This window comes from Falco punctatus (genome assembly GCF_963210335.1).
Source record: "Falco punctatus genome assembly, chromosome: 13".
NCBI lineage: Eukaryota > Metazoa > Chordata > Aves > Falconiformes > Falconidae > Falco > Falco punctatus.
Genome location: NC_137593.1, coordinates 18,846,499 through 18,866,871, shown reverse-complemented (window position 1 = coordinate 18,866,871; position 20,373 = coordinate 18,846,499). Strand labels below are relative to the sequence as shown.

The window sequence follows — 20,373 nt, the reverse complement described above, 5'->3', positions numbered from 1 at the left end:
TACCTATTCCAAAGTGTAATTTACTTCACCTTGTCACTGCTTTCAGGGGGGCTGAACTCTGGCTTCCTACTTCCCTCTCTCCCACAAGGTGGCCTTGGAGAAAGGGAATAAGGAAGAGAGCACTAGCACATTCCTCTCGTGACCACAGACTGCCAGGATGGAACACGTTCATGCAGGCATGGGAAGGAACAACATACACGCCAACTCAAAGTCATAAGGTAAGGCAAAAATCTCTCTTTTTATCATCTGCCTCAAAAATTATTTTTTGGTTTTGTTTTATATTAAGGGAAATTCTAAAATTGGTAGACCAGAATTTATGCATAGCCTGAAAACACAAGGCTGTATAACTGTGGTGATCTTACAGGCAAGCCTGGATGGCCTGGGTATCCAGACGGGCCCATTGTACCTCTTGACCCTCGAGGTCCCTGGAAAAGATGGCAAAAGGTCTGTTTGTGAAAATACCAAGAGCTTAGTCTTTTCTCCACAAAACTAGTCACTCCAAAATGCCTGCATCACTTGGACTCAGTCTACTGGCTACTGCATTCCACCCATGGCCTGAAGCTTACACCATGCCTGAAACCTCACTTTGCTAGAGCAGCTCAGCAACAGTTTCTGGGTAATACTGTACAGATACCAGGCAATGCAGAGTTACACATTACGAATGCATTGGAAGAATACTTTGTCAGTAATTTTGCTACAGTGTGGGGACTTGATATAGTTCAGTGGTGAATACTTTTTTGAAGGGCCTAAGAAGAGGAACGCAAAGCCATTAAATGTGAGTCAGCAACACAAACTCTTTCTTCTCGCATGTTTTTATGGCCAAAATATGGCAGTGTGCTGCATGTTCTTGGGCAATCCACCAGATACTGTTGAAGATGTCACATCTGTACACGTCTTGAATTTCACAGAGAAAATATTCTGCAAACTGTGAGTACCAGGGCAACAACTGCTCTATACGCAGCTAATGCAGATGGGTATGGTCTGTTTCTGCTCCTTTTCAGCCAGCATGAGCTGATCATGGGGGCAGACTATAGGAACTCGATGTTTTGTTAGACTTTATTCTGGAATTTTGCTATTTAAGGCAGGCATGGAGAAACCCCAATACTTCTTTACTGTACTAAAAAGGAAAATTTGAAAGACCTTCAAGATAAAAAGAATGTATAGAACCTAATGACTACTTACAGGCATGCCTGGGGGTCCAGGATCGCCTCTGTCTCCCTGTAACGACAATCATTTCGCAAATGAATCATTACAAGCTTTGTTGCGGGTGTTTTCCAACTTCATAGCTATCAAGATCACAAGCTATCTGTTCCAGTTGTGATTTTGTTTTTAATAATTTTTTTGCACCAAACTTTATTAAACAGCAAGGAATAATGGAACAGTTATATTTACCATACATGTCTTCCTATGAGATATGACAGACATGATTTTTTTCAGAATCATATACTTACTGGAGGTCCTCTTCCAAAATGCGAAACATATACCGTATTTCCTTTCTCTCCTTTTTGCCCTGGATTTCCCTTTGAAGAAAAAAAAGTCTTTTAAAACATGATGCATTTACTCATACTCTACATTTCTATGGAGATGGAATGATAGTTACTCAGGCTGTTCTTTTCTGGTGTCCCTACATCACTAGGTAACCCACTAGAACCATGCATGAGCATTTTGCAGTTCTTTTATCTAACAAGACCTTAAAAGTAAAATTGCCTTCTGCACAGTTGAGCAAAACATGTCAGCTTCTGCTCTGTTAAATGCTCCCTAGCTCTTGGGTACTTCTACAGTCTTCACAAATCTTGCCTTTACTGTCAAGTATTTCAATATGCCTAGCTTTTCTTGAGTCAGTGGCTTTAAATATTAGCACTCGTCCTTCTCCAAAAGTTCATGCTGTGATTTAGAAGAACCTAGTGTGATTAAAAAGCTGAAACTATGGACTGTGGTCACGTGCATAGTCTTCAACATTTTCACCTATTAGGAAATACGTTTCACAGCCTATTAAAAAAAATTCTGATGCCTAAAGGCAGTTTTTAAAAAAACTAAGTTCCCATAGTACTTGCTGTGGAGTCCTTTATAAAATGTTGCCAATCTTAGCACTCTCAAAACCTCAGTCTGACTTAGCAGGAACAGATGATTGTTTCGCAAAATTTAATTGTAATGCTCAATTGACTGTTAAAAGCATGATATGTACATATGTGAAGAATAGATATGTTAAGACATTTTCCTGCAATTTTCTCATTTGAAATCCAAATGTACTGAATATAATTTAACTAAGCTACCACTTAACTACTGATTTCAGTAAAATGGGATGCTGTTTTTTATAGAAAGTAACCACTTTAAAACTGTACTGGTTTCCTGATATTATACACTGGCTGCTCAAATCCTGAAGTCAGAATGGAACAGGAAGGTATTTATGCTTGGAATGGTACAATAAAAAGAAAAGTTACAGCTGTCTGCAGCTGGATATAGCTACAGTAGACTGGCTGCAAATTACAGGTCAAGCAACAGCTGCTGCGGAACACATCAAACACATCAAAAGTTATATTTGTCTTTGATTATTTTACATGTGATCTCTTGTGTAATGAAATATCTTTATTAGATTCACTTTGTTATCTTCTATATGACTTAGGTAAGGGCTTACAAATAGAAACTCCTTTATTTTCCAATTTATTGGTGAGGTATATGTACAGATTCTATAAGGTAACAGAAGTAAATCTGATGAATATGTACATAGTGTTAAAAATATATGAGACTATGTTGTAAGTAAGAATACTATAAAAATGTTAGCTGTAAATATAGTCAAGCTGGTACTTGGTGCAACAAACTGATTTAAAAATAGGCAATCTGCACAGAGAGGTTGGAATAGCATTCTTGTACACAAGAAAATATGGTTACTATGTCCTGTTCTTCTGGGTAGCTAAATTAATTTGCACTGGAATTTCAGTGTGCATATCCAAGGCTACATGCCTATTTTGTCTCCCATTTTTTGTAATTTGCAAATACTTTTCTAGGCCTGCCAAAGGGCATACTCCTCAAATTGTGAGCATTTAAGTAAGAAAATACAGCTAAAATTAAGTTTGAGCAGAAGTCATTTTACTGTTGGAGGGTTAATGGGCTATTTTGAGAGGTACAACAAATGAGGTTGTTATCAGGTTTTTTTATTAGGTTGTGTATTTCATAGCGTTTATTGCATGTCCAAGACTGAAATTGTATGGTTTTTCTAATTGCTGTTTTTTTAAAACATCTTTTCAGTCTGGCATCCACTGCACATTGTTTGATTCCCTATGGTGAATCAGCACCTTATACAGTTCCTACCAAACACATTTGACTTCTCATGTAAATTGCAGTTGTTTTTATTGTTTTATTTAGAAAATTTCAGGGAAGCTCTTAGGCCAACTAATCAGCTATTAATCATTCAGAACTAAAACTTGTTTCCACAAAAAGTCAGAGACTGGAGACTAGATCTGTTCAGCAAAATTTCTTTGGAGCTACAGTAACTTATATCCCTTACTAACATGAATCTGTGTTTTACCTTCATTGGAAGAGCATGGCTAACACAACTATTGAAACAATTTTAAAATTCTTTCCATTTTAACAGCAAAAGTAAACAATATTAAAGTGCTAATTTTAAATATTTTAACTTAAATAATCTCTACATATACAGATAAAACCCCAGGCAAGATGAGGTGTGCACAGAGCAGTCATGAATATGTAAAAAGTGGCACATGAAACTGTAAGAGTACGATTTTGGAAATCTACTAATAGACTTGTGTGATCAACCACTAAAAGTCTTCAAGTGTTACAGGACTTAAGATTTGTTGAAGCTTCCACTTGTTGCTAATTCATCTCAGCTATATCCATACTATTAAGGCTTTTAAGAAATCTCAAGTATTGATAAATGGTATGATGGTTTCAAGCCACTCCTCCTCAGTTGTACTTCCATGAAATAGTATTAGCTTTGGTGTGGTTACGTACTAGGGACACAAATCAGAATTTAACTCTCAGGTAGACATATATACTTCAAGGATATAGGAACTTATTTCACATTCACAAGCTTAAACTTAATCTGTTAAGGTACCAAGTGTCCTTCACTCCCATTAACATTAGTAAGCATCTGTAAAAATTCATTGTGCAGCGTAAAGCTAGTGCCATAATCTAAAACTCTTTTCATTTTAAGAGCCGTTAGCTTGGAGGGAAAATGTATACATACAGTATTCATAGAAAGTAGGAATGCCTTTCACGTACATAAGGACCTCTTGGTCCCATATAACCACTTTCGCCTGGAAATCCTGGATCACCTCTTGAGCCATTGCAGCCATCTAAACCATGCATGCCCCTGGGTCCTTCACTTCCTGGTAATCCCTGAAAGACAGTTTAATATTTATTAGCGATATACCATGATAAATAGGGAATTACTTTTTAAATTAACAGAACAGTTCAGAAACAAGTATCTCTGATCTGAAAAAGAGGACGCCTCACAGTGGTCCCAGCTTTATACTCTGTGCATTAGAAATGTTTTTATTGTGATCAATAGAATTTTTTTTCATTTATAACATGTTACAGGTATTTATATCTTTTTCTTTGATGCATAGCAAATATAACAGGGACAACACAGGTTAAGAAGGTCAGACTGAGCTCTCACTTGAGCAAAAAGTAATGTGCTATCGTCTCAGAGAAAGCAGACTAACGTAATACAATCTTTCTTGTGGCTGTAAAGAAAAGCTGAAGACAGACACAGAAGTAATCTCAAGCGGCCTCTTATTTTTTGATTGACAGGATAAAACAAAGAAAAACAGGACACAGCTTGACTCAAGCACATAGTAATTGCAGAGATTAAGACTGTACATTGAAGAATTGAGGAAGTGATTTTCTGACCTAGCAAGAACTAACCAATGTCCAGATAGGAGTTAGTTCTACTGCAAATTAGACACCAGGCAATAGAAATGGTAAGATGATATTTCCATTGGAGAAAAATTATTTTCACAGAATTAAACATTTTTGTAAGGAACAAACAGTAATTTTGTCCCAATTTTGTTTTTCTTTTTTTTCGGGGAGGTGGGGGGGCAGTTCTTCCTCCCATCTTTAAGGTTCTTCAAACCAATTTGTGGACACTTTTAAAATTAACATTTTTCATAAAGAGAATACAGATTTCTTGGAAGCACTTCTTTTTTGTGCTAAATTTTGGCCTCTACATTATCAAGACATTCTGGCAACAGTCCCATTGTCAAGTGTGGACAGCTGACAAGCAGATGCTGACACCCACTCAGTTTCTGGTTCTGTTTTCACTTTCAAAATTCAACATTTTAACTTTGTTTGATCCATATGAAACTAATAATAGCATAGGAGTTCAGTTCTAATAAACAGCATTTTTCAAAATACTGTATCTAAGGGATATTATCTTTCTTTTACCACACCCATTTCCACACTAAAGAAGATACTCGGAAAAGTATATAATCACATGCTTATAAAGATATATTTAGGACCCACTTTCCCTCTTCAGTCTCTATTCAGGTTAAAATTACTGGACTCTGTGGCTGCTTTTTTACCTGCAAGAGGACTACAACCAAAACCCAGAACGTATGAACAGAAAACTGTACATCATTTGAGATACTTTCAGAGATGGTTAAGAATGCAGCAAGCAGACTACAGCCTGCTACAGAGCCTGACAAAATAAACTAATTGTTTTTAATCCTAGCAGTGACACATGCTGCATGGACATGTCTCTACCTTCACCGCCCCACCCCTGCATGAAAATTATGTACTTACCTCATTGTGATTTTGTGGAGTTTGTTACCAACAGTGAACACAGCTGAAGTTAACCTGGCTATTCTACATTTTTGCAAAACACATAATTCTGTAGGTGACATGATATCAACAGATATAAAGCCAAACATTTTATTTTGTGTATTATTCTGTTAGAGGAGTTGGTATGACTTTATATGAACCGTAATTTTTATAAAGCAATATCCATTCAATACGTACAGGAACACCATCTAAACCAGGAAATCCTGGGACTCCGGTTGGGCCCTGAAAGCAGGTGACATGAAAAAAAAAGTTACCAAGGTCATTAACTCTTAAAAAGAATCAAAACCAAAAATGTGACACTATATAGCAAGAAGCAAGAAACAGTCTTATTTGAAATATGAATCAAAAGCAGCAATTGTCGTAAATATCTGAAAAAACTCATACAGACTTAGCAGGAGACCAGTGTCATGTAAAGGATGGTACAGTACAGGATAAATGTCTAACTCTCATTCATTCTCCAAATATTATAAAATTACAGAGAAGGGGAAGTTGCCTATAATTTATAAATAAATTCTGTACATAAATTCACAACCCTGTTCCTGTTTTGATAATACCAGTAGCACAATTTCCATTTACAACACTTACATTTCAGATATACTAGACAGATACTGACCTCAGTGATTTTGGTCATCCACTGAGATCAGTGGAACTAGACCACTAAAACTAATATAAAGTACCAAGAGCGAAGCACAGGGATTGTACAGCTATGAAAGCTATGGACCTGAAGTGCAACTTATAGTCCACAAGCGGTAATAAAATTTTGTTTAGTGTACAGCACTTTTAAAAGCACCATACTCCTTCAGCTCCACGTTTCTCCCACAGCCCTCTTGGAGGTTAAAGAGGATGACATGGTACATAACAATCCAACTGGATCTGTTTCATTTTATTTTGTATTTTCTGATAGTTCTAATTTTGCAATCCATAGCAAAAATCTGCTGAAACATTTTTTCAAGAGAGCTGTAATTAATTCCTGTGAGAATTTTGTGTGAGCAAAAGTATAGTTGGGCAAATGCTTTTTGATCATTCAGCTTCTGTTTCACTTGCCAGTATTTAACATTACATATTGTATACACCTAAAAGAACTGTCTGTGGTGTTTCCTACCTTATCACCTTTTTCTCCAGCTGGCCCAGGCTGCCCATTCTCACCTCTCTGTCCTTTTTCTCCTGGCAGACCAGCTGGTCCTGTAAATCCCAAGGACCCAATTGGGCCTTGAGCTCCCAGCTCACCAGGCTGACCCTGAAAAGAGTCCAAAGAAGTGAATGACTACTGCTGTAAAGCTCGCAGCAGGCAGCATTTCAGAGATGGCTGTATGAATAAAACAAGGCTTACAATGTATACATACTCACGATTCAAAAGCTTGCTGTACAGCCTGCAGGTCTGTTCATTGCATTAGATGCTATAGGAACACAACCTTCAAATTTAACAACTTGCTCAAGGTGATAATTTCTTTTCACCTTCATCAGGTCTCCAGCACTGCCTCGCTGAGATGCCTGGGATAAAATGCAAGTCTTCCTGGCTCTACCAAAGTATCGCTTTCTGCAAGCGTAAGACTCCGCTGAACATCCTATTTTTGCCACCAGAGAAGTGATGGCACATTTTAGACAAAAGAACTTCGTACACAATTAGAACAACTCAAGAGAGTTTCCTCTTGCTGTAAGCTAATTATCTTATTTTTTTCTAGCTCATGTATTTTTCATCATCACTCGGATCTTAATGCCTTATTTAAAAGTTCTGAAGTTTCCTGCATTAAAAAAATGATAGTTATTAGCCAACATATTTACAAAAAGTACCTATTTTAATAGATTGCGTTAAAATAGTTTGGGAGATTGCAAAGTGTAATTTTATCTGTCAGTAGCTCTAAATGGAGTATCTGTACCTACTGTACTATACAGACCATCTCCATGGATTTCTATGAACTTTTCCAAGGTCATATATATTCTCCTGAAGTAAAAATACTTCCCATGCTAACTGAATTTGACAGTCAATAGCATTGGTGTGGAGTTGTTCTGGAGTTTTTTGCCGGTTTTGTTCTGTGCTGCTAAAAACCTATTAAGTCATAGATTCAAAGTGCTGAATAAAGCAAGCTTTCTAATCAGATTTCACATGTGAGCTGTCTGCACTTTCACCCTACAGAATCTACATATTTACAGGTCTTTCTTTCTCTTACTCATCTTTTTCATTCTGTATCGTTATCTTTGTTTGGTTATAACTTGTTTTGTTTCCCAGCTGAAGAGCGTTTTGCTTTCTTTTCAGATTTCATCGATCAATTACACCACATTATTAAAAAAGAGAGCAAAATGGAGCCCCATGCATTCCTGAGAAAAGCATATGGCTCTAAGACCACTTGAGGGCAGTAAAGGATATTTCAGTACAACTTCCAGTCACAGAGATGACAGGCCATACATTTATTTCTGTGAACGGATTGAAGGAAAACGAAATGACAGAAACCAAAGGTGATGGTAAGCATATGTGTTAGCTTCAGGAGTCAAATTACGTTGAAGCAACAGAACTGAATTGCTTGCTTCTCAGTGTAAACATCTCACAGACTAAATCTGTCTGAACAAAATCTTGTGAATTGCAAGCTGGGGCCTAAATTTAATTTTATTTTTTCTCTGTCTTTTAAAATATGTCAGTAAAACCAGTGTGATTTGAAAGATGGACATGAAGTGCAGAAATGTATGGTATGCATCATTCAATCTAATTAGCAGAGAAACAGAATAATAAGAAGGTAATTTACTGCGTGCTTGGAACAGGAACATACTATAGGCTTATACAGACAGTACTGGAAGCAGGACTGTATCACCACTGGCCCTAAAGCTACGAACAGGTATTTAGTCCAGAGGCTAGGAAAAGAAGTCCTGCGCTTACAAATAAGGACTACCTGAAAAAGTATCCTCATGCAACTCATGTTCTATTTGTCTTTACTGGCTCCTCTCACTTAAACCTTGATCCTGCTTTCAGTGAAGTCACTGGCAAAAGTTCTGGGGTAGAATCAGCATGTTGTCCTCAGCAACGGTTACAATTTTCTTGATACCATAATTTGAGTAGTGTAAAACATTATGCAAATTAAAGGCTACTAGTATTAAAATCTGCTGATTCTGCATCCTTGATAACAATGAATGGACAGTCAGGAGGATTCTGGGTGTTTGAGTATTTGCTTGCATGAACAATTGTAGCCTGTCTATTGGCAGTGCCTTGCACATCCTCTGTTGTAAAACTGAATTTATTCATTTAAGTACTCTTAAAGCAGCTATTAAATCCTTTAAATACTTGATAAAAAGAGTGGGTAACCATTGTAATTAAAGCATAATTCTGATTATAAGAAAAGTTAAATGAAGGAGACTAATGATATAGTAAAATACAACTGTTTGAACCATTCATGCTACTGGAAGCAGTATGTTTAGTACACTGAACTAGCTGTTGGCATGCAAAACGGAACGCTCATCAGCAGGCAAAAAATGTGTAAGATACTTCTCACTAATGCTCTAATGCCTTTGTCTTAACAATGCATTTTGTTGACATCAAGTTTCTGCAGCAACTTTAATATTTTTAATTCATAGTCTATATGCTCTGCATTCAATAGCAGAAAGAGAAAATTTTTCAAATCATGTTATATCCTTTGGACAGTGAAGAAACATGGTTTTGCTAGTACTCAGAAAAAAGCTGAGACACTATGAATTCTGTGGTAATTACCCATCATAATTAACCAATAAACACTTTCAGAACATGTAGTCCTTTAGGTTGATAAAAGGTCTTCATTAGTTGTTACCCTGTGCTTTTAATTGACTCCATGGTTTATGTCCTCAGTAGAAGGTAATGAAGTCATAAAACAAAGTCACTGAATCCAGAATTCACAATGGGTTTGATAGCTGATACAACTTTAGCATGCCATGTGAAGCTGGTGGATTGCCTCTCTTTCTTTCAGCTCAAAGGCTGATAATGACTGGGAGCTTTGTTAAGACCAAACTGATACCATGTCATAACACCTATTATCACATCTATTATTTGTGCCCATCCAATGTGACTACCACAGCATTACAGTCTCAGGACAGCTGTACAAATAAAGAGGATGAAGGTAGTCATGCTCATGTGGAAATGACAAATTAGCTCAGTTAAAATGAACAGAATATTATGCCTGCCCTGCCATCTGATGCCAATAAATTCCTTTAGGATTTCAATGCCTTGTTAATTGTCTAGGTCAGGAACTACCCATGCCAAGACTATGGTCTGTTATTTTAGCATATCCTGGGCTTGACCTGCAGTAAGAAACTCACTTTTGACAAAACAAGACTATTTTTTTTTTAAATTAAGTATGTTTCATAAGACTAAGACTGCAAATACTTCAGAATCATGCAGCGAAACATTTAATACTGTTTGGAAAAGGCAATGGCCAAGGTTATTTGGAATTACTTTTTTTGGTCACCTGAGACACCAAAGAGCGCCTTATTTTTTGAGTGCCCTGAGCACTTAATTGTCTGAAAGCACAATGTTTTAAAGGAGTCTTGATTAGAACTCAAAAAACCTGGTTCATGCTACTAGAGTGAATTCTGTCTTGCTTCTCATTATTGATGAAGTCAGAAGTCCAGTTATTGTCTTCAGTTAGGACAGTACCCTATGTTACAGGCTATGTGGATGTGCCCATGATTTGTGAAGTGCATTTACCTTCTGTTCACATGAACAAAAGCGAAAATGCCCAGCAACTCTACAGAATCAGATTGTAGGCAAATAATATAGTGCCCTTGTTCTTTCTGCACGAGACTCTGGCTTGTAACCAGTCTTTCTCATTTTACCAGCAGGACAGAGAAAGGGAGGAAAGCAAAGCAGTTTGGGGGCAAGAGAAGAGTGCACACAATGGCATTTACAGACAGATGTTTTCTTTTGTAATTTGCTTAGTGAGGTGGCAGCATCTGCTGCTACTCTAAGCTCCACCCATGTCGTCTCCCCTTTTGGTAGGGCAGGTCTGTTACTGAGCAAAGCCATAGGTTCCACGGCTTGTAGGGTTATCCATTCTGGGAAGTTTCCACTCCTCCACTCTTAACCGTGTAGGACTGGGACAAAAACCATTTTCACTGCAAGTCAAGGCTCCAAATTTTAACTTTATCAAGATCAGATAAATCTGAGAAAGCACACAACTAATCATTAAATCGCCTCTCTTGTCCTACCAGAGAAAAATTTTCCTGTGACTGTGGGTTAAACAATGAGGGGGGCTCAGACTAGTATGTAGCATGTACTTTATTCTCAGTTTGTTCAGAAACAGCAGATCACATAATGACTTCTCAGGATTAGATAACTTCTTTTTTATAGTCATATTTTGAGCCGATTAAATATAATAGCAACTCTTGGTGCTTGACTTGTCTCAGCATCTGGATCACGCTGCAAAGTACTGGAAAACTTTGTGCTCTTTTCTCATATTTTTCAATGATTCACTATGCTACAGGAACATAGTACCTGATGCTACTGCTTAGTATTCACAGTGATACTTCACAGAAGCACAACAAATCACAGAAGTGCTGAAAACATTTTTCATGGTGTACTTTGTTTTGTGTTTTAATTCTGTGGAACCATGAAAAAAAAGTATCCAATAAGCCAGTGGGTGTCACTATTGTGTTAAACAAACACTGAACAAGACAGAATTTGGCACTGAAACTCTAAAAAACACTTAATGAGTGAAAGCAGAGCTCTGCAAATAGAGGAGCATTTGAAACCACAAGTAATTAACATCAGATTAGCTAATAAAATTAAGTTTTGCTCAGGTTCCCTTTATTGAAACAACTCACCAATTGGCAATTTTTGGTTGACTCAAATCTATGAGAAATAATGATTTTGCAGAGTCTTGTCTTACCTAATGTGGAAAAGCTTGCCAATCTGCAGCCCCTGAGAAAACCACAATTTTTAGTATGGTGGGACAGGAACCAGAAGTATTAAAGGAAAGAAAGATGCTCAAGAACAAAAGGAGGGATAATTTAACAAGATCAGAACACCTGAAAAATGTGGAAACATGTCTAATATGAAAAATGCTAATTTACAGATGCTGTAGCTGGCCATTGTATATGAAGAACAGCCTTAAAGAGACCTTACGGTGGGAGAATGGAGTGATCCTGTTCCTATTCCACATTCTGGTAAGCGGGCTCCATTTCCTACCAGTTCAAATACTAACCTCTGGAGCCAGAGAACTGCCTACTGCTCTGCTCAGTTATATAAAATAATGTGTGGTCTGCTTCAGATATTGATTCAGGCGTCTCATTTCTCTAGGTCTGTTTTTCTATGGTTCTCAGTGAATGTAAGTGAAAGGCAATAGAAATACCACAGAAAATAATTGGTCTCAGGAACTTTTAAACTGTATCATAGCTAATATACTGGGAAAAATTATCAACAAGTATGAAGCAAATAGTGGGAGAGCTCTGGGATTTCTCAGTGTGAATACATCTCTGATAGTGGATTCAATTAAGCACAGGTGATTGATATCAAATAGATGGATTTTACATACTCATTTCCTGAGTGTGCAGCTTGAAAATTCAAATATAAGTGCTGGATATACAATGTGAATGACAGGCTGCCATTGCATACTGATGTGCAAAAAAATGTAATTTAATCAATGCCTCTTGCTCCCCAAAACAAACAGAATTCGCAGTTTCCCAGTTAGTGAATCTTAAATGTGTTTACATTGTGCTGTAAATCAGACTCAGTTAACCCACAGGATCTACTAGGGAGATGTAACAACCCACAAAATCTATTAGGGAGAGGTTGCAAGAGAAGTGATGCCAGAAGACAGACCTACTATACAGTTAAATTTCACCATTCTCATCCCACTGCCCTGAGGTATACCTCAGCTGACTTTCTAACTTATCCGTGACAACCAACTGACTTAGCATCTCTTGTGAAAGCTTACTCCTTACACCTCAAATGCCAAAAAATGTGAGACCCTTCGTTTAGATTTTTGTTTGCTAGGTTGTCTCCTACACTAGTATGAAAATAGGCCACTTGCTTCATCTGCAAAAGAACGAACATTGGTCTTGCTGACTTATATTTATTATTCACTTTGCTCCAGGCATTTCACATGATCTCATAGAAGCTAGATCAGGTTGGGTCATGAATAGATGCTTGCTTTCCAAATCTACTTAACTCTATAAACAAAGCCAAAGGAATTGAATGGGATCAAACTCTGGGGTCGCCACAGGACAGGTTTACAGTCGGTCAGTGCTAACTGCAAACATTTTTTTAGCCATCTAAATTCTGTTAGAGCAGCCAGCATTTTTTGGGGCCTCTGATACCACACTGCAGGAGTTCAGGAAATTATTTCCCAAGTTAGAGAAAGAGGAGGAAATGGAGGAAAGGTTTCACTGTCTGTTGGACATATCAGGAGAAAATTAAAATCACACTTTATGGGAGACCAAAGAGAAGGAGGGGTAAAAACCCTAAAGCTATGAAGTTGCTGTTTGCCTCTAATTAAAAACATTGAGTGCTACTGCCTACTGGAAGACCGTACATCTTGGCTGGAAGAGGCAGAAGAAAATTTTAATTGTTCTAGCCTGACACTAAAAATCACATAGAATGCTCACTGCTGCATATACTTTCACTAATGACATTCTCCCCTTGTTTATCTGTTCTATAGTTCTTAAATTAATATGTATAGTAGCACACAGGATGTGCAAAGAGATTTAACAGCACATTTTAATGGTGTCCTATAGAAGAAAGAGTCCTTTTGGCTTGTGACATGAGATCAAGAGATAAATACTATAATGTAAAACTAATTCCAGCAAGGCTGTAATCCCAATTAAAAAGAACTCGAACTTTCATTGTAATGTGGACAACTGTAATGATATCAGAAAGGGATATACTACTCGTAATAGTGACATTTTTCAAACAGTGGTTTCTTGGTAATGAATAGTAGTGTAAATCTGTTTATAGTACAGTTATCTAAGGTTGAGAGAAATAAAAAAAAACAGGTATACAAACTCTTTAAAACCCAATATGACAACCAATGCATAAGATTATTTGGTTTATGTAAATATTAAATAAAAGTTCACCTATTGCTTCTACTTTTTTTCCAACTTGCCCAATTTCAGTACATTCAAGTATGGCCATGGCAGTTTCCTTTTCTTATTCCTATGGTCACCTTTCTACTTAAAACCTCAATGACCTTGTTAACTTAGAATGAAGAAGGCTTTCTATGTTGACATTTAAAAGATTTTCAAATGGACAACTAGAAGGGAAAGTCTTAATTCCCATTGCATTCACAGTCATTTGTACAATTTTCTTACACTGTCCTGGTAACCACAGCTTTAAACTGCATTCAATAAAATGGGTAGAAAGAAATGTAATTATGCCAAAGACAGTAGGGCAAGATTTGAGGTCTTCAGAGTATGCTGCATTCCTGACACCCATTCTACTCAACTCATACACCTAAATATATTTAGAGTTTAATTTTACATGTCTATTCTCTTATTACCCTAGTTTTTTACTGTTTTAGTGAAGAAACATTAAGGATAAGGGCTTACACAGCTTACAATGTTTTTAGTTTTACAAAATGTGAACATGCTTCCCTTGTCACTGGTAATTACAAATAAACAAAGTTGATTTATATCATCTTCAAGACTTTTGTTTTACCTTAATTTTAGTATAAATCTTTGTTATGGATTGACTGGTCTGCTCTAAACACAGAAACGACCTGTTTGTTCACTTCACTAGCTAAATTTCCAGTGACAATGCTTCCACTGAAGATCTAAAATGGAAGGCAACATTCTAAAACCTGTAAAAGGGCAATGTCATCAAATACCTGTCATAGCGTTTTATATGTAAAAAAAAATCCCTCAGATGAAACTAGTAACAATATTTTCCTCACAGTCCGCTGACAAAGTGAAGCCCTTATCAGATGGGCACCCCTTAACTCTGAACCTATATAACTGCTGTTTTATCAGGAGATAGATACTCTGACTGCTCTAAAAATCTCCTTTTCATTAGTGTGTGGAGAAGGATGTAGGGAAGTAACCATCAGGATTGTGTGAAACAAACTGCTCTAGGTTCTTATTCAGATGTGTAAGTTGGACCAGCAGTATCTATCTAGCACAAAGTCTGCATTATGATACAACATTGCATCTTTCCTATGGATAATAATTCCTATGTATTCCACCAAGTGTATAACAAATAATGCACTTTGTTAAACAGCCTCTCACTCAGTGCACTTTTAAGAGAAGATAAAAGTTAACAGAACCTTTCCATTGAAACAGGAACTCTGGAAGTATTCAGCCAACAACAAAGATTAACATACAAATTGTCACGTTCCAGCTAGTCTAATGAAGGATTTGGTTGCAGTTCTTGGAAGAGTCTGAATAACATGTTTAATCAATTAATAATAGGTCTGACCTTGTGTGTTTCTACCACAGATGATACCTTAGCAGTACAATAATGAGACAATTTGCCCTTTCTCCCTGTAAGTCTTAGATTACCATGTTCAATGGAAGATCATGAAGGGAATACCCTACATTTGGCTCCCTGTGGTAAAAAATATTTTAAAAAAAAAAATAATAGATGGACTAGTCTACATATATCAATGTAATGCAGTACATGTACTGATGCAGCTTACTCAGATGCTGCCTTTCTTATGCAGCCTCTGCAAAAGCCCCTGATACTGCAGTTGGTTTAACAAAACCGTATAAAGACTGAATTTTGAGGGCTGCTATAAGGTTGGCTTTCCAGCTGGTTTGGATGAGATTACTGTTCCACTGCCTTTTGCCAGCAACTACATAAATTTTCTAGAAAGTTTTCGTGCTTTCAGCACGTTTGCTGAGGGGACCAACTCATTCTTAATTTTGACAGCTACCCTGTGCTGTCAAAATAGTGAAAAGGGAAAAAATATCATTCTAGGCAACCAGATTTATACTGTTGCCCTTATCTCAACTTCTTTACAGAGAAGGATTATTTAATAAACTGTACATTTTGAAATTTTAGGCTTGCATACTGTGTAATGCCAGAGGTTTTCAATGATCATTTATTTCTTGCACTTTAAAAGACAGGAGTCAGGAAGACATGAAACTCTGAGGAACCAGCCTGGGAGAAGAATTCAGACAGAGAAGTAGATAAAGCAGATGTTTTGCATTCTAGGAAGCTAACAATAAGGTAAACAAATCTTTTGTTTTGTAATGGGTAGTCTCGGCAAAAGCTAGGAAAGCAAAGTTAGTGTGTCAGAGTGTACAAGCAAAACACATCAAAGTTTAGAAATCAACAGGATTATAGGATTAAAAAAAATCCTATAGAAAATAATTCATCACCATACATTAGTACAGAAAATATTTGCAACAGTCTATCTGATGTGGTGTTTAGTTAAGCCATATTTAATGTAGGCTCTGATAAGTACTTTGATTTCTTGCTAGAGAGCTCGGTGGAGAGGAACCTAATGAAGTTCAAAAAAGGCCTCGGGGGAGGAGCAGTCCCATGCACCAGCACGGGCTGGGGCTGACCTGTGGGGGCGCAGCTCTGGGGAGAAGGACCTGGGAGTGCTGGTGGGCAGCAAGGTGCCCATGGGCCAGCAGCGTGCCCGTGTGGCCAAGGTGGCCAGTGGGACCCTGGGGTGCACTGGGAGGGCCTTGGCCAGCAGGTGGAGGGAGGTGATCCCCCCTCTGCTCTGCCCTGGTGAGGCACATCTGGAGTGCTGTGTCCAGTGCTGGGCTGCCCAGGTCAAGGGAGACTGGGAGCTACTGGAAAGGGTCTGGCAGAGGGCTACGGAGATGGTGAGGGGACTGGAGCATCTCCCTTATGAGAAGAGGCTGAGAGAGCTGGATCTGTTTAGCCTGAAGAAGAGAAGACTGAGGGCATCTTATCAATGCACACAAATACCTTAAGGATGAGTGTCAAGAGGCTGGGGCCAGGCTTTTTTCAGTGCTGCCACGCGACAGGACAAGGGGCACAGAAAGTTCCTTCTGAGTATGAGGCAGAACTTCTTTACCTTGAGGGTGACAGAGCACTGGAACAGGCTGCCCAGAGAGGCTGCAGAGTCTCCCATGGAGATGCTCAAAACCCACCTAGACATGATCCTGTGCAACTTTATCTAGGTAAACCTGGTTTATTAGGGGGTTGGACTAGATAATCTCCAGAGGTCCCTTCCAATCCCAACTATTGTGTGATTCTGTGATATTGATTAACAGAAATGATTGCATGAAATATAAATTCATTTTAAATTGGAGACACTTTATCCATCAGTGTGTGCATACATATTTCAGAGCTGTTTCAGATAACGGTACAATTCTCAGATCTACATTTTCATAGTAACATTTAATTTATTTTTAAATGTTATTACACTTCTGTTTGGCACTTAGGTCCAAATCCTTGGAATTATGTAGAAAATTAACTGCAAATGTGTGAGCTATCGTTCACTTTATCTGTGGTGGGGAGGACAGCTTAGGATGGAGCCACAATGACTGTGGTGGGCATGTATTATTGACTGATTATGGGCATGTAATTCAGAACTTCAAGGCTACTGAGAGAGAACCAGAATCAGGGAAATTTCCTCTAGCTTCAAAGTCAGTTGTTTTTAAATTGCACTTCAGATCAGGTTTTTGGTATCCAAATCAGTCTATTCAGTACTGCTGAGAGACACTGCAATGCTGCTAGTCAAAATACTTTTCCTGGAATGCCCTTTTGTTAACACAGTGTTACAGAGATAGACGTATCCTAGGCCCCTATTATGAAAATCCTACAGCATGGGGGACTTTGGTTAGACATAATCCTGGAGGATTTGGATAGGATCAAGGACACCAGAGCAGTGATCATGACACAGCAAAGCATACAGCTAACAGCAGAAGCACAGGAAGGAAAAGGTGTGTCTTGCTTTTGTGGCAACTCAGGTTGTACACAAACAAATGCAGGTCTTCTAGAAACTGATCCACCATGTTCAAGCTTTCTAACCCTAAGCTTTAACATTAGCACTTCGAAAGAAAATAATTTCCATCACTAACTGACAATGTTTCAGTTGTTCACTAATCAGGACATGTATCTAAATAAGTCCTGCCCTCATATAACATTGAAACTGTTATCACTATATAGATATGTATTTTCAGAAAGAACAGACAAGATAATTGAAATATGGTACAGTGATGACTAGTTTAACAAATAGCAACATGCACAGTTACTAATTTTAGTGTATAACATGAAAATGCCTTGACTTCATTCAGTGTTTTACAATTATTTACAAGGCAAAAACAATCCAGATTTTTTTAATATACTTAGTGTGATAAGCTAGTAAAATAAAAAGTCTGCAAGCTTTTCCAGAATCACCTAACCCAAATAAGAAACACCTAAGTTCTCATAAAACTAGTAAATGGCATAGACATTCTCTTTTAACTAACCTCTAAGTAGAAAATGAGCATAGATCTCTAAACTTACTACATTATTAAGAATGACCTTTGTCTAACTACTAGGCTGATCTCAAAGAATTCTTAACACAAAAAGGGCACCACAATTATTACAAACCTAATTTACAAGTAAACTTGGTTCGAAACAATCTTAACTTCCTTCAATGACAGCTGTACTTTGTACCAGTGAAAGAATTATGCTAGTTTGCTATATTCAGACTTGTTTCTGTCTAAATATTGATTTATGTCAACCATATTGATTTTAAAGTACAGCGATGTGCACAAAATGAACGGTATTTACAACACTGATTATCACTACTTCTAATCATCACTTACCCTTGATCCTTTTTCTGGAAAGCACCGACAAACTGAACAATCCTGTCCCGCACATGGGTCAATATATGCATATCCTCCCTAAAAATTAAAAGTTTATGGATTTATCAGTGTGCAACAGACAACAATCACTTCATCAAATATTGTCAACAGGACATATTATCCAATTAGATGATTTTTAAGGCAAAAGCTCTTGCTACCCTTGCATAACCACAGAGCAATTTCCTTCTGATGAAGAAACTTGGCATAGCAGCAAACATCAGAATATCATGTAGATCTTCAGCTTGACATATATGAACATTTTCCAATGCTTGCTTAATAGAAGAATGCAAACATCAATACTACATCTGAGATCCTCCTAACATACTTGGACCTCTCATCAGCATAAACATGCTGGCAAAGGAGAAGCAATAAGCAAAAGCTTATTACTGTTGCTGTAGAAGGTGAAAGACATTACCTACAAGTTATGTTAAGTAATGCTAAATATTACAGCTAAATACAATTAAGGAAATAGACTTCATCTAGAAAAAAATTAACAGACTCAGATTTTCATTTGTAATAATATGAAATTTGTAACTCATCACATTAGGTTAGGAGATCGTTTAACTACAATTAATAATAAAAGGCAAAACAGGCTGAAGAGCAACAAGCCCACTCAGCAATAAAGCCTTGTATTCAATTCTTGTCAAATGAAAAGAAGAAGTATGTGCATGGTATTATTATGCATTGCCTACCATTAATTTACCTATTTCTTGTATTGAAACTTTCTGTCATTTGTCCTCTTAATAGCAAAGAGGTGACTACTTTGTTCCATCAGGTTGCAATGAGGAAAAAAAGCATATTTTAGGAGAAATGAAAACAAAATAAAATGTAAATTCAGTAGATTTATTCTGTGGTAAGTGAACAGGATTTTATTATTTTCTATTCCCTGAAATATAGTATTAAACATATACCAATTATACACACCATATGTATTTATAAACTCAGATGGTAGGAATGTCCACTAGGTGACATTATTTTTTCAGCAAAATTGTGTAAATTATCAAAGTCCTTTAGAAAAGTACGACAAGGACTTAAAAGACTTAAGAATAATTTAGGTAAACAAGTAAATAGTGATAACATGAAAATATTTGCTCAGTGTGGATTTCATTTTTATCAAGGTCAACATTGTTTTGTTACTGGTTTTAATAACCAACAGAACACCACAGGTTCATACTTTTTCAAGGAGAAAACGCTGACAAAATATTAGATAAGGAGGAACAAATCTGTTCTATCTACAATATTTTTAGAATATCTGGTACTCCCAAACCTCAGAACAAGAAGGTATGACAGTATCTCTCACAGATTGCTTCTCTTTCACACACTGGATTTCCCATGAAATTACTAATCTACTCCACACTAGTCTCTCACCTAGTTATTAAAAACTTGCCTCTACTGGAATGTCAGTGGAATGCAAGTTTCTAATAACACATAAGCTGTTACCCTTTGTTCTAATTGAACACACTTATTTTTAAAAAACTTTAAATTTTCAACAGTTCATTGAAAAAGGGATGACTTGGAGTGGGATGGGAATCAACAAAAAGCTTTTAAATATTTGAAAGAAACAGTGAGGGCACTGCAAACATAAGGTTACTATGGAGGACAGTACAGAGAGGAAAATAAAGTAGATACTGAGACTATATGATATATGAAATTTTGGCTTCAGAGATGGGAATGTACAGGGAGGCCAGTTTAAGATCTAGACTAACATACAGGGAAGGGCTTGAAAGCTAATGTTTAATATATGCTATAATGTAAAGCCATTGAAGGGACTTCATGAGGAAGGAGACAGACTCAGTGCACAAGAGAATACAAGAGAATTTTAATGTGCAGCTTTCCAAAAGCATCTTAAGA

The 20,373-nt window shown here is 37.2% G+C and overlaps 2 protein-coding genes across 4 annotated transcripts in view; one reads left to right on the top strand and one right to left on the bottom strand.

Moving 5' to 3' along the window:
* COL4A3 (collagen type IV alpha 3 chain) overlaps positions 1-20,373 on the top strand; it is a 105,697-nt gene that overhangs the window by 12,015 nt on the left and 73,309 nt on the right. The window contains exons 4-8 of one of the 3 annotated variants that reach the window (XM_080409925.1): positions 47-218; positions 365-927; positions 4,771-5,616; positions 6,971-8,259; positions 11,829-11,919. In XM_080409925.1, coding sequence (XP_080266051.1) covers positions 11,851-11,919 — 69 coding nt within the window. In that variant the 5' untranslated portion in view covers positions 47-218; positions 365-927; positions 4,771-5,616; positions 6,971-8,259; positions 11,829-11,850. Of the gene's footprint in view, positions 1-46; positions 219-364; positions 928-4,770; positions 5,617-6,970; positions 8,260-10,791; positions 11,920-15,809; positions 15,917-20,373 lie in introns of those variants that run through there. The other 2 variants (XM_080409926.1, XM_080409924.1) reach the window with 2 other exon arrangements.
* The window catches only part of COL4A4 (collagen type IV alpha 4 chain), an 86,520-nt gene that overhangs the window by 63,244 nt on the left and 2,903 nt on the right, over positions 1-20,373 (bottom strand). The window contains exons 3-9 of the mRNA XM_080409964.1: positions 18,484-18,561; positions 6,902-7,036; positions 5,977-6,021; positions 4,240-4,356; positions 1,452-1,520; positions 1,183-1,218; positions 363-425 (exon numbers count right to left, since the gene is read on the bottom strand). Of these exons, the coding sequence (XP_080266090.1) occupies positions 363-425; positions 1,183-1,218; positions 1,452-1,520; positions 4,240-4,356; positions 5,977-6,021; positions 6,902-7,036; positions 18,484-18,561 (543 nt within the window). The remainder of the gene's footprint in view (positions 1-362; positions 426-1,182; positions 1,219-1,451; positions 1,521-4,239; positions 4,357-5,976; positions 6,022-6,901; positions 7,037-18,483; positions 18,562-20,373) is intronic.